Genomic DNA, 13,350 nt, shown 5'->3' with positions numbered 1-13,350 from the left:
TTCCCCGCAATCCCGGAGGCGCTCACTGTCCCGCCCGGGCCTGCGCAACCCGGGGAAGCTTTACGCTGCATCCTGCGTGTGTGACGACGTGAAAAACACATCCCTCTGCGTTTCCAGTCACGTCCCCGGGTCCCTGGGACGGGACAGAGGGCGGCCAGGCCGAGGTCTGAGCCTAACACTGTCGGGGGGTTGCCTGGGAAGTTCCACTCGGGGCAGGTCCCTTCACCCGCCTCACCCTGCGCACGCATCTGGGAAGCCTGGGTGTTAGTGTCGAAGGCACGCGGGCGTTCTAAGGATTGAATGGCATGAGCACGTTAGCGCCGCCGGGGGGGGGGGGGGGCACACGGGGTTAGGGTTATCCGCACTCGGTGGCGGCGGGCGCTGGGCGCGGGCGGCGCTCTGCCTGCCAGACTTTTTTGACACCTGGAGGCGCCACGTCACCTGGGGCGTAAGGGACTGAGCCAGGCCATGAGGACTTGCAATGCCGCTCAGCAGCTGACCACGGTTACCACGCTGGCCCATTATTATTTCTCTTTTTGTGGTTGCTAATCTGAGGGCATTTCTTCCATTGATTTTTAGAGAGAGAGGGAGGGAGGGAGGGAGGGGAGAGAAACTTCAACAGGAGACAGACACATCGACCGCCTGCCCCCCGCGCTCGCCCCGACCGGGCCCGGAGTTGAACCCTTGGCCCCGCAGGGCGTGGGCCGAGGCTCTAACCACTGAGCACACCGGCCAGGGCTACTATTATGTCTCCCGTCTGTTCAATCCGGGCGGTTTCTTCTGTCCATTCATTGATTCGTTGGCTCGTTCACCGAGTCATCCACTCAGCACTCTTTCCTTCCTTTCTGCTCTCCTTCAACAAGTGTTTAATGGCAGCCTGGTACGTATCACGGGAAAGATTAATATACATGAAAAATGGAAATAAAATCAGCAAGTTGAAGTTGTGCTCCCCCCCCCCCCCCCCGCAAAGCGCGCAGGGCAGCCGCGGTCACTGTGGTCGCCTTGGAACACCGGCTTATCTCTTCCGAACTTGCCTCCCCCCACCCATGGGACAGCGCGGCTCAGCTGTGGGAGTCTTTCTTCTTCCAAGTCGTGGCTTTTTAAGGCCAGAGAGGGAGGTCGAGGCAGCTCCCTCCTCACTTCTCGCTCTGCAGAGCTGGCCATCCCCAAAGGCATCGAACACAACCGGGTAGCAGCCAAAGGTCACTGTCATGGTTCTGGATCCCGGGACACGGGTCCCTAACATTCGACATTCCTAACATTTCCAGGCTCCCTGACGTGGCCCCCCCCCCGGCAACATCGACGGTGGGCTGCGACGTGGGTTAGTGGGTTGTGGAATCGGCTTAGTTACTTGCAACCATCTCGTGTTTCCTCTGGTGAATCTTTCTTCGACGCACACGATGCGTAAAGAAAAGTGCGTGATCTCACAAAGGCACCCTCGCTCCTAGATGCACCGCACACGAACTTTTGACAGAATGAACGCTTGTCGGTAACAACCATCTTGTTAAAAAAAAAAAATCAAAACAAAAATCTTTACCAAGACCTGGAAATCTCCAAGACCTTCTCCAAGGCCCCAAAGCCTCCCTCTGCCCCAAAGATGACCCCGGGCTGTTTTCTACAAACACACTACAGGTTTGCCTGTCTTTAAATTTTAGGTGGACTCGCACGGCTCCTTTCACTCAGCATTTGCAGATGTGTCCATTACGTTGAGTTTAGTAGCGGCTTGCTCATATTTACAACGATCTAGGATTCCACAGTTTAAATAGGCCACAGTTGCCCGGCCGGCGTGGCCCAGCGGCTGAGCATCGACCCATGAACCCGGAGGTCACGGTTCGATTCCCGGCCCTGGCACATGCCCAGGTTGTGGGCTCCATCGATCCCCAGTAGGGGGCGTGCAGGCAGCCAATGACTCTCTCACCATTGATGTTTCTCTCTCTCTCTCTCCCTTCCTCTCTCTGAAATCAATAAAAACATATAAAAAAAACCCCACAGTTTATTTACTGTTCTGCTTGGTGAGCATTTGCAATGCTTTGCTCTCAGCTATGAAATTCCTTGTACGTGTCTTTTGGTCAACATACGTGCACGTGTGTGAACCAGGTTTTTGTGTTGGGTTTTCTGCATTTTTATGATTGATTTGTAAGAACTGGTTGTGTGCCCTGCACTTTCTTGGTTATGTGTGTTGCAAATATCATCTTTGACTCTTTGACTCTCCTGTTCACTAACTTGCCGGTAGGTTTAATTCGTGTAACGAGTGTAATTTTACTAATTTACAGAGCTGTAAGTGCGTGCTCACGTTGAAAGAAATGAAGTGAATCCTGAAGTGCTTCATAATAACAGTTCCCTGACATTTTAACTTAATTTTCGTGTGTGTGTTGTGTTTTATGAGTCTCAAGATGACCCTCGTGTTTGCTGACTGGCCATAAGAACTCATAAGACTCAGGACCCCACCTGAGTTGCCCATTCCTGGACTTGACGTTTGTGTGGAGGAGCCAGGACAGGATGGTGAGGCTTCAGGCGCTGCATGCTCCAGGTGCACACACAGACCATCAACGGATAATATCAAGAATCTTTCCAGGGCCAGGTGGCGAGGCTCGGCCAGGCTCAGTCCTGGGTCCAGGCTCCCCTGGAGAGATGCCAGGAGTGAGTCTCTGTTCCTGCTGTGTTAACACTTTCCTCACAGGGAGCTATAGAAACTGCATTTCTTATAAGAGAGAAAATCAACGTCACGATCCAACAGACAACACCTCGGGTCAGAAGCCCACAAATGTGCCTCAAAGAACTTGTAGAGAAGAGAAACAGAGGCCCGTGTGCTGAGGGTTTCCCTGCTCCTCGGTAAAGCAGGTACTTATAAAACTCGCCGGTGTTTTCCAGACCTGTCTCCTCTTCTTTCCTGGGATTCGTGTTACAGAATCATCGCTCTTTCTGGATCTGTTTTTTTCATTCTTATTTTCCAAGTTCACAGTTATCTTGTGCCGTGCAGAGTTATTAATGGAGACTTGTACGAAATCTTCTTTCTCTGTTGGGCCCTTTATAATCCATGCTCCTTTCCTCCCCTGCGTTCCTACTATGCTCATTTCGTTTTCTTTCTTCTTAACCGCCCGAGCGGTCTACCTAGTGTGTTTGCTTAAACAGGGGTTCAAAAACCGGTATCTCTTGCAAAATAAATGTTATTTTTTCCATTTCATTATTTATTCATTGCCACATTTATAGTTGTGAAACCCCCCCTTTCTGCTTTTACTTCCCTAGGAGGACGGTAGGGTCATTTCCTTTTTTCCTGTGCGAGTGCTGAGGACTGTGGCTTCTTTAAATAAATAAATCTGCTACTCGTTCCTCCAAAGACCTCTCTGGAGCATCTTCCCAGCTCCGGGCTTCTCCTCTTGAAGCCGTAGGCAAGACCACTGGATGGAAGAACCCACCTGAGTTGGGATCGTCTGGTTCTCTGTCCTGGGAATTTGAAATGGGAGCCCAAAAATATAAGAGACTTTGCTCTTCACGAAGGAGGAAGTTGAATCCTCAGTGCTTGGCGCCCAGTTAAGCTCCACGGAGCTCGGATGCCCCAGCGCCGTGTAGGGAGGGGGTGGGAGGAAAGGAAAATTGAGAGGAAAACTTAAATAAAGCACAGAAAGGCTCCTGGGGGTGCGGGACCATCCCACGGGACACAAAGGAGCCGGTTCCTTGTCTGTGTCCATACGTGCTGTTCACGGGCGGACAGCTCTTCACACTAAACGTCCACAGTCGACTTGCTCACAGGGGGCAAAACAGACTCTGCTCCCCGAGGGCTAAGGCCTGGTGGCCTCGGGGTTGTCCCCGCCTGTCAACCCAAACTTCAGGCGCACGCACGTCCGTGATAGTTCCAGTTTGCCAAAAAGGCCTTGTTCCAGAATTAAACGTGATCCCACAACCAGTCCAAATGGATCCCGTTATAAAGTTCCGTTGCTCTCGGGTCCTCCCATATTTTGCGTCTTGATCTCAGTGCTCAATTTTTGAGATTTTTCCCCATGGACTTTTTTTTTTTTCTTGGTCAGCTTGGCAGCTGTTTTTAGAGGTCAGCTAACGAGCACCAACAAAACAAAACATCAAAATAAGAGCGAAAACACCCACCCAGAGGCCGCCCTGCCGCTGGCCCCGCTTCCTTCCTGGTGGTGAAACGCTCCGGCCTCTGTCCCACTGGCCCGAGCAGGGACCTGGGCCATGTCAGGCCCTGTGTTAATTTATTTTTACATGTTTTTATTGATTTCAGGGCGAGGGAGGGAGAAGGGGGGAGAGAGAGAAACATCCTTGATGATGATGGGCGGCCTCCCGCAGCCCCGGGCACGGGCCCCACCGGGAATCGAACCCCGACCTCGGGGTCCTGGGTCGATGGTGCAGCTTCGGGGCCCCTAGAGGCGCAACCCGAGCTCCCCCAGCCTGGGCGTCGGCAGGAGGGGGGAGCGAGTCCAAGAAAGGGAAACCCGGGGCCGGGGAAGGACGCGCGCCTGGGCCGGGCCAGGGGGGCCGGGAAAGGCCCTGGGGCCCGGCTCCCGCCGCCACCTGCGGCCACCTGCGCGCAGGTCCGCACCTGGGCCCCGCCCACCTGCCCGCCCCGCCGGCGCAGGCGCGGTCCGCTCCCAGGGAAGGCGCCTTCGGAGGGCGGCGCGCGGGGACCGGGCCCCCCACCCCCACCTCCGCCCGGCCCCCGGCCCCCCCGCGGCCGCTTCGCTTTCGTTTCCCGGCGGCGCGTCCGGGCGGCGCCCCGTTCCTGCCGCGAGCGCGGGGACCCCGCCCGGAGACGCCCATGGCCCGCGCCCGCCGCCTGCGCGCCCCGCTGCGCGCGCTCCTGGCCCTGCGCGCGGCCGGGGCGGGCACCATGGCGCGGCCGCACTGCCTGGCGCTCGAGCTGCCCGGCTGCGCGCTGGCGCACCTCGCCGTGGGCCCCGACGCCGGGGGCGCGCCCCCCGACCCGCGCGCGGCCGCGCTGCTGGGGCCGCCGGGCCGCAGCTACTCGCTGTGCGTGCCGGCGGCGGGCGCGGGCTGCGCGGCCCGGGTGCGGGCGGCGCGGCGGCTCCAGCGCCTCCTGCAGCAGCTGCGCCGCGGGCCCCTCGGGCGCTGCGCGCTGAGCCGGCTGCTGGGCTACGGCGCGGGCGGCCCGCAGCCGGGCGTCCTGCTGCGCGACCCCGACGACAGCCCCGACACGCGGCGCGCGCTGCTGGCGCTGCTCGACTCCTGCCCCGAGGCCCCGCGCCCGCGCCTGGCCGAGTTCCTGAGCGACGCCAGCGGGCAGCTGTGGCAGCGCCCGTGGGAGCTGCGGGACGGCCGCGGGTGGCGGCAGGTGGACCCCGAGCCCGTGGGGCGCGCCCCGGAGCCCGCGCTGCACCCGGTGGTGCCCGACCTGCCCAGCTCCGCGGTCTTCCCGCACCGCGAGGCCGCCCGCGCGGTTTTGGAGGCGGTAAGTGTCCCCGACCCTCCCAGGGCTCGGGGGGGGGGGGGATCCCCCAGACCCGACAGGCGGGCAGAGCGGGGGGTGGGGGGCCTCCCCGTGAGCCGGGCTTTGCTCGCAGCCGTGGCCCTCTCCTGACTCCTGCCCCCCAGCACCGCCCCCTGGATCTGGGGAACTGGCCCCGTGGCCCCGAGCGGGCTGGACACAGGACAGGAGGGCAAGGCCCTGGGCATGGGGGAGAGGACCTCAGCTGGGAAGGAATCTCATTGTTCCCTAGGGGTGGGGTGCGGGGGAGATCGACCTCCCTTGGGGGTTCAAGCAGCTTCGACTTAACTGTCTGCCTGCTTCGCTTCCACCTGAGTCCATCCGCTACCTTGTGTGTGTCCTTCCGTCTCTCACATGTAAAATACCTGTCTGGCGGTGGTGTGACACAAGGGAACGCTGGAGCCAGGACTCTGTGCCCAGAGCCTAGGCTGGGCGGGGCGGTCCAGCCGCACCTCCTGAGGCTGCCCTGTGGGCCTTAGGTTCACTCTGCCAGCTCACGGACTGGCCGAGAGCACAGGGCCAGCCACAGGGGTTGAAATCCAAACTGGCACTGCTTACCTGTGTCGGGCTCAGGAAGTTTCTTAAACATCCTTTGCACCCATTTCCGTTTTCCACAGAGGGACTAGGACCCCCCCCCCACACACACACACACAGAGTCGCGGTGAAGCCTGGCCCAGCCAAGCACAGCATAAATCAGTGTCTGCGCCTCAGCATCGGGGTGCCCGGGCAAGCAGTGGGGAGATGCAGAGCACAAACCCTGACTCCCGGTCCCACCCTGCTCTGCTCCCTCCGGGGGTGCCAGGCCCACCCTATTCTCTGTCCTGACCCCTAGGAAAGCACAGGGTGCCCACACTCTCTTCGGGGCCCACGGTGGAGTTGTCCACGTTGACAGGCTGGTCCAGGCCAGGCCTGTAGTCTTGTGTCACCGAGGGACACTGCTCTGTAATTGTGTCACTCCTGTCCTCCGAGTGGGTCAGTAGGCTGCAGACTGAGTGACTGTGACCGTTACTGCCTCTCTGAGCTGCCGCCACACAGAGTAACTAAAGCCACCCAACCATTCTCAGGTTCACAACACCGTGAACTTGGCACAGTGCCTAACATCACTGCTGCCACCTCGCCTGCGCCAGGCAGAGCCAGGCAGGGTCAGGTAGGGCCGGGCAGGGTCAGGCAGGGCCAGGCAGGGTCAGGCAGAGCCAGGCAGGGTCAGGTAGGGCCGGGCAGAGCCAGGCAGGGCCGGGCAGGCTCCCTCTCAGCAGTTAGACGCGGCCCCAGCAACAGCCTGAGGCCTCACTGCTGATGCGGGGATGTGTTTTGCAGTGCATGCCCTTCATTCCTGAAGCCCAGGCCATGCTGGAGCTGCTGGACCAGTGCCCCAGACAGGTCGAGAAAGGCAGGTTCCCAGTCATCGTCATCGAGGGACTGGATGCCACAGGTAAGAGGATGCCCCCTGTTAGTGATGGCAATGGGATTAGTCCATCAGTTGCAGGAATAGAGAGGTCTTGCCAAAGAAAGCCATATAGAGTTCAGATAAGATGGCAGCCTCTGGTGTGTGCCCTCAGGGAGGCTGGGCAGGCCTGGGGCACCAAGATGCATACACCCTTCCCTGGGAGGCCCTGGGGGCCTGGGGCATTGAGCCTCAGCTGGCCATGGAGGGCACTGAGTGCAGCCTGGGCACAGAGGCCAGGGGCCCAGAGGCAGGGTCAGGGAGAGCTCGGAGGGGTTGACAGTGGGGTCGTGGGTTCAGTCCAGAGAGGGGTGGTCAGGCGAGGAGGGCAGGATGGGTCCTCCCAGGAGGAATCAGCACAGGCGAGGAGTGAGCCCTCAGTCACCATGGTGAGTCCGGAACCGCAGGCAGACCAGAGGCCCCTTTGGGAACAGGAGGCGGAAGAAGCAGGAAGCGGGGGGGGGGGGGGGGGGGGGAGGTGAGAAGCCTTTGGAGCTGCCGGATGGTGTGAAAACACAGCGGAGGCTCCTGCACGTAGCCCGACACACAAGCAGAAGCCCGGGCCCAGGGCAGCAGGAGAGGCCCCAGGACGAGGCTGGTCTTGGGGAACAGGAGCGCCACCTGGTTTGGAGGCAGGAGAGGCTCCTTCTGCGGTCAGCGGGGCTGCCTCCTGCACCCCCCCCCCACTGGGGATCAAGCTCGAAACACGGGCACGTGCCCTGCTCGGCTGCCCGGGAATCAAACCGCTGACCTTTTGGTGCACAGGTTGATGCTTAACCACTGAGCCACACCAGCTGGCCCAGTTTGGTGTCCTTTCAAGTCTCCTAACACCAAAGAGAGGAATCCTAAGTTCCCAAGGGTCTGTGACTTTCTGTAAAGAATCAAATTATCGAATCAGCCACTTCGAGCGACAGGTTGAAAGCATGTCTTTGCTCATCTGAGTTGGTAGTAAATTCCCGGGAGTGACGCAGTGGCCAGGGCTGAGCTGTGCTGTGCTCCTGATGTGACCCGCAGGTAAAACCACCGTGACCCAGGCTGTTTCAGACTCGCTCAAGGCCGTTCTCCTAAAGTCGCCCCCCGCGTGCATCAGCCAGTGGCGGAAAGTCTTTGACGAGGAGCCGACCATCATCAGAAGAGCTTTTTACTCTCTGGGCAATTATATCGTGGCTTCTGAGATAGCTCAGGCGTCGGCCAGCTCCCCGGTGGTTGTGGACAGGTGGGTATAAAGAGGAACTGGGCATTTTCTTCCTGACGCGCGCGTGTGCAAGTGCACAATCGTTTTATTAAGTGGAACTGTCTTGTGACAGCGATAGGAATGACGTCCGTGGTTCATTAGTTACCCACGCTCTGCCTGGCAATTCCCCAAGAACGCTCCATACGTTGTACTGACAGCCGGAAGCGTGGCTTGGTCAGGTGGGTAGGAAACATCGCCCCCGACTTGCCGATGAGGAACACGGGTCCGAGAGAGACCATGTAACTTGCCAAAGGGACTGGGCTGGACGTGCTGCGTCGGGAAGAGTGGCCCACGTCCCCGCCCCACCCATCAGCGCTTTCGTGGTCGGCTGGTTCACGGGCTTGGTCAGCAGACACCTGCTGGCCCCCTACGCTGTGGGATTCTTCCTGCCATCATGTGTGTCCCCTCACACAGCTCTGGTGCACCGCGGGTGCCGTTCTGTCGTGCGGAGTCCCCGGGGTGGAACTGGGGGCTCGGGCTCGCGCGCGTGTTGCGCTGTAGTAGGTATCGCAGATGTTTTCTGAAACGGGGGACTCACCACTCCTTTGCGTCCCAGGTACTGGCACAGCACGGCCACCTACGCCATTGCCACCGAGGTGAGTGGGGCTGTCCAGCACCTGCCCCCCGCCCACCACCCGATATACCAGTGGCCGAAGGACCTGCTCAAGCCCGACCTGGTGCTGCTGCTGACCGTGAGCCCCGAGGAGAGGATGAAGAGGATCCAGGGCCGGGGCATGGAGAAGACCAGAGAGGAGGTGGAGCTAGAGGCCAACAGCGTATTTCGTCAAAAGTAGGTGTCACCATTCGTTCTGAGTGGCAAGGGTCCCTGGCCATGGTGAGAGCTGGGATTGGCACGGACCTAGGAATCCGGCAAAATGATCTTGTTCCTGTTTTCCAAACCAGAGAGGCAACAGCCACCAAGTTAGCTCCGCTCCTTCCAATGGAATTGTCACATGGGATTGTCACACGGGGCTACAGTATTGCTTGAAAGCCCTGGGATGTCCCTCTGGGGAGCACACCTTCCCGGTCCCTCGGTGCCAGGAACAGCATGGGCCTGAGCAGGACCATGCACGTCTCTGGGTCTCAGTTTCCCCATGTAACGCAGGGGGCACAGAGCACTGTCGGCGAAGCCGTGACTTCCACTCGGTGCCGCCCTGTCCGTTCCGATGCTCTGTCATCCTTGCAGGGACATTAGCCATAGTTTACAGTCTACAGACTGAGGCCCAGAGAATTACAGGATTTGTCTGCATTTGCACGGGTACTACTAGGGGCCCTGGGATCAAGGCCGGGTCTTTCTGATTGTCAGGCAGCTGTCGTGTTCGTTAAAAAGCACGAATACGGTAGCGGGGAGTCTGGGCCACCGACCGCCTCCTGGCGAGTGTGTAGGTTCCACAGGACAGGTCTGAGAAACCGCCACACAATCGCTCCTGTAAACACACCGTGGCAACACTGTTTCCACGGCATAGCACTGTTACAACATGCACAGATAGCCCTGCTGTGTGCGGGAGCCACGCCCTTTACTGCTATTAACTCACTTAAACCTTGTGACACACTTGCGAGGAGGGCGTTGTTTCCATCTTCATCTCACGGGTGAGACACTGTGTTAGCCGCCACGCCTTCGGGCTTCGGCGACACCCTCAGCCGTCATTCCACGTGCACCCAGGCGGCTGACCCTGGCGGGAGGTGAAGAATTCCGGGGACGTTTTTCGGAGGCTCATAGTGAAATCAGTGTGTGTGCTGGGGAACCCCGGCTTGTGTGACATCTGGCTCGTTTGAAGACGTTTGTCGTTGGGCAGATGACTTCATGTCTTTGAGCTCCTGCCACTTTATCTGCAAAATGGGGGTTCCAGTGGGTCCTTTGTGAGGTCGCTCACTGAGCACGAGGAGGGAAGACTTAGGCAGAACCCTAACGCTTGGCGGACAGGAGGGACTCATAAATGCTAGTGTTAGACATGACCGCTAACGTGTCACGCATGAAACACGGTGTCTCAGACGTGGCCTGTGGGCAGAGCTGGCTGCCAAGGGCAGCCGTGTGGTAGACCAGACGGGGCCCTGGCTTTCAGCTGCCGGTGTCACGGTGGGAAATGCCATCTGCGTGGAGAGCCGTGTTGAAAGTGTGCCAACCCTGTTCCTTCTTCCATCCCCAGGGTGGAGGTGTCCTACCAGCGGATGGAGGACCCGGGCTGCCTCGTGGTGGATGCCAGCCCCCCCGTGGAGACGGTCCTCCAGACCGTGCTAGGCCACATCCACAGTCACTGTCATTAGTGGCAGGGACTCGGGGCCGGCGCCACGTTTGACTGGATGTGATTCTCTTTGATGCCACTCAGCCAGGACTGGTTATACATTTTCTCAGACTTCAGCTGCAAAAGGATGTTGTGCGGTGGCGAACTGAGGACCGAGCACTTCAGTGTTGCCTCAATTATTGGGTTGCTTCTGACCGACGGAGCCATCGGGGTTGAGACGGGTCACGTTCCAGGGAGAGCCTGGAGACTGCTTTCTGCCCAGCACCACACACGGTTTATCTTTAACTCCATCCCTCCCAAAGGCCTCCAGGGTCTGGCTCACCCAGAAAGCGTCAGGTCTACAGAAGCAACCGGGGAGATCTCCCGACGCAACAGAGGCCCCGCCCTCAGCCCCCGCCCCCAGCCCCGCCCCGCCTACAGCTGCTCACTGTTGAGACCTTCACGCGGTCAGGGTTGGCGCCCTCCCAGTCCGGCCAGGCTCTGTCACTCGGACTCAGCCCAGGTCCCGGAGCCTCGAGCTCCCGCAGATCGTGTCCGTGTTTCCGGGCTCCCACGGAGCCATCTCGTGGGCGGGGGGCACTTAGCCTGCGGCTAACAGCCCTGGCACAGTCCAGTAGAGAGACAGTCAACCCAAGACCCTCTGAGCACAGACACACCACCTTTCTTAATTACATCCTGTGTATTTCGATTCCTGTCCTTTCCTCTGCAGACATGGCTTTGGATAGGATGAGTGTTTTGCCCCAAACTGGATACATTCAACTTGGCCGGTGCAACAATGTATCCATATTGATGTTTCCCACACGAGTCTGTTTCCATAGCGCAGGGACTGTGGGTCAGTAACTGAAACCAAAGCCAAGGCTGGTTGTGTATTTTCATTACACAGATTTAATTGTTTTACTGAATAAGCACAGTAGACCCCAGGATGAGGTTTCTTAGTGAATTATCTTGCACCTGAAAGTCTTAGGACCGCACATAAAATCAGCTTAGAGATCAGTTTGGCTAGAAAACAGTAGCTGAGAGAAGAGGAAACTTAGTAGCTTTGTGGCCTTGGGCGAGTCATTGAACATCACTTGTCCATGTAACTTGATCTAGAATGTGAGAATAATTCTTAATTTCTCTTAAGGAGTTGGTTGAACCAGGTGATTACCTAAAATTTCTTCTAGTTCTAAGATAGATGCATCTATAAGTTATGTTTAAGGCCTTATCAGGTTCATCATATGGAATCAAATTATAATATTAACTATATCACACTATTTTTCAAAAGAACTATAGGTGATTTATACTCAGTATATCTATGCAACAATATATCTATACATATAAATATGGAATTGATGTCAGTTGGAAATATCTTTAAAGCTGATAAATAGTGTTGGGTTCTTGAAGATGTGATATCTGATTGTGTCGTTGGTGTTAATTACAGTCTGAAAAACTCACGCTGCTGCCCAGAAAAATAAGCCTCTGATGCCTTCTTTCTGCACCTTGCAGGTTAATAAACTCGCTGGTTTTTCTCATCTGCGCTGGTGTCACAATGTGTGTTGATTTTCTGAAGGTGCCCTCTAGGGTGGCTCTGGGAGAGGAGGGAAATTTTGGGCAAGAAAGTGGATGGACAGACCTGAGCTCCTGGGCCAAGTGTGATTTGCGTCAAGGTGCCTTTGGAGGGAGGGAGGTTGTCTCTGTTTTGCTTAAACACTTTTTCGAGAGAGTGCAGTCCCTTCTTCATTGCACACAGCCATGGGACTTCCCTCTAATCGAGCAAGACGGAACTCCTTGTACACTCGGGCTCTTTAAACCCCACTAGGTGTGTGATTTGTGAGTCTGGGAGGAGACAGCGCCTCCTACTCAGGGATTGCCTGCTTGGCTCTGTGTCATTGCAAGGAGAATGTCATTTCTGTCCCTGTGATGGACCTGTAGCTGTCCCAAACCCTGATTCCTCCTCTCTGCCACAGTAATAGGATTTTTAGCCTTAAACGTGGCTGTCGAGGACTATGAGTGAATTTTCAAGGCCCCCTTTCACCTGGAGCGGCCAATGGACTGTCAGGAACTCACAGTCTGGGGGGGGGGGGGGGGACACTCGCACAGGTCATCATCATCATCACCACGTACTTCCGGCGGCAGGCATAGGTGCAGGGCACACCCAGGGTAGGGCTGCCTTAGCTTCGGTGTCAAGAACCGTTCAGGAGAACTTTACATAGAGTACAATGCATGTCAAACTGGACTGAAGGAGCATTTCCTGCCCAGTGGCTTAAAGCTGGTACACTTGTTCTATTTAATTAATTGACTAAGATTTTCGTGGGTATAAATTAAATACAAAACTTCTAACTCGGGCCTGTGTGTTTCATTTGGACACTGTGCCCTGGTTTGAGCCTACTTTGCAGCATTTCATTGCTGATCTTGAACTTTAAAAAAAGAATGGTGTGGGAAACCTGTAAGCGGCTGCCTTTGGTTTCGATTCCCGCTTAGGGCCGAGCTCTTTCTGTTTTGTTTCTTGAAGAAGGAAGCAGATGAATCGGAGCGAGCGGGCCCCATTTCCACCAGGGGGCGGGAGAGAGCCCACTGTAACCGTTTCCGGGGAGCCCGCTGCTGTTTTGCTGAGATCACCACTTTCCTCGGGACACACAGACTGTGCTTGGAGAAACGAGGGAGGTTCCTGTCCTCCTTATTTCCATGTCTGCTCTCACAGAGGACGAACACAGGACATTTCTAGGTCAAAGCAGCAGGTCTTTAAAAGTGGCTAATTTCTTGCTTCAAGAATTTTAAATACAGCCCTGAGGTCAGGAAACTATCCCAAGAAAGGCCCTGGTGATCGTAGAACTTAATGTCTTCATTTAATAATCGTGGAAAACAAGGCCCCTGGAAAGGCCTGCCCCGCCCAGGGTCAGGTAACCTGTTAGCAGCAGGTGCAAGGTGGAAGCGAGCTTCCGATTCTTTTTCCAGTCTGCTCTTTGTCAAGAAGCAGACTGTCAGCATC

General features: G+C 56.9%; 1 protein-coding gene across 1 annotated transcript; it reads left to right on the top strand.

The window, feature by feature from the left end:
- Positions 1-4,774: 4,774 nt before the first annotated feature.
- CMPK2 (cytidine/uridine monophosphate kinase 2) lies at positions 4,775-10,732 on the top strand. Its single transcript, XM_087823806.1, has 5 exons — positions 4,775-5,425; positions 6,779-6,893; positions 7,920-8,121; positions 8,696-8,929; positions 10,287-10,732. Exons 1-5 carry the CDS (start codon positions 4,775-4,777, stop codon positions 10,402-10,404), a joined length of 1,320 nt encoding a protein of 439 aa, XP_087679932.1. The 3' UTR covers positions 10,405-10,732.
- The last annotated feature ends 2,618 nt before the right edge of the window (positions 10,733-13,350 follow it).

The sequence above is a fragment of the Miniopterus natalensis genome, chromosome 13 (genome assembly GCF_054644295.1).
Source record: "Miniopterus natalensis isolate mMinNat1 chromosome 13, mMinNat1.hap1, whole genome shotgun sequence".
Classification (NCBI taxonomy): domain Eukaryota; kingdom Metazoa; phylum Chordata; class Mammalia; order Chiroptera; family Miniopteridae; genus Miniopterus; species Miniopterus natalensis.
This window is presented reverse-complemented; position numbering and strand designations above follow the sequence as displayed.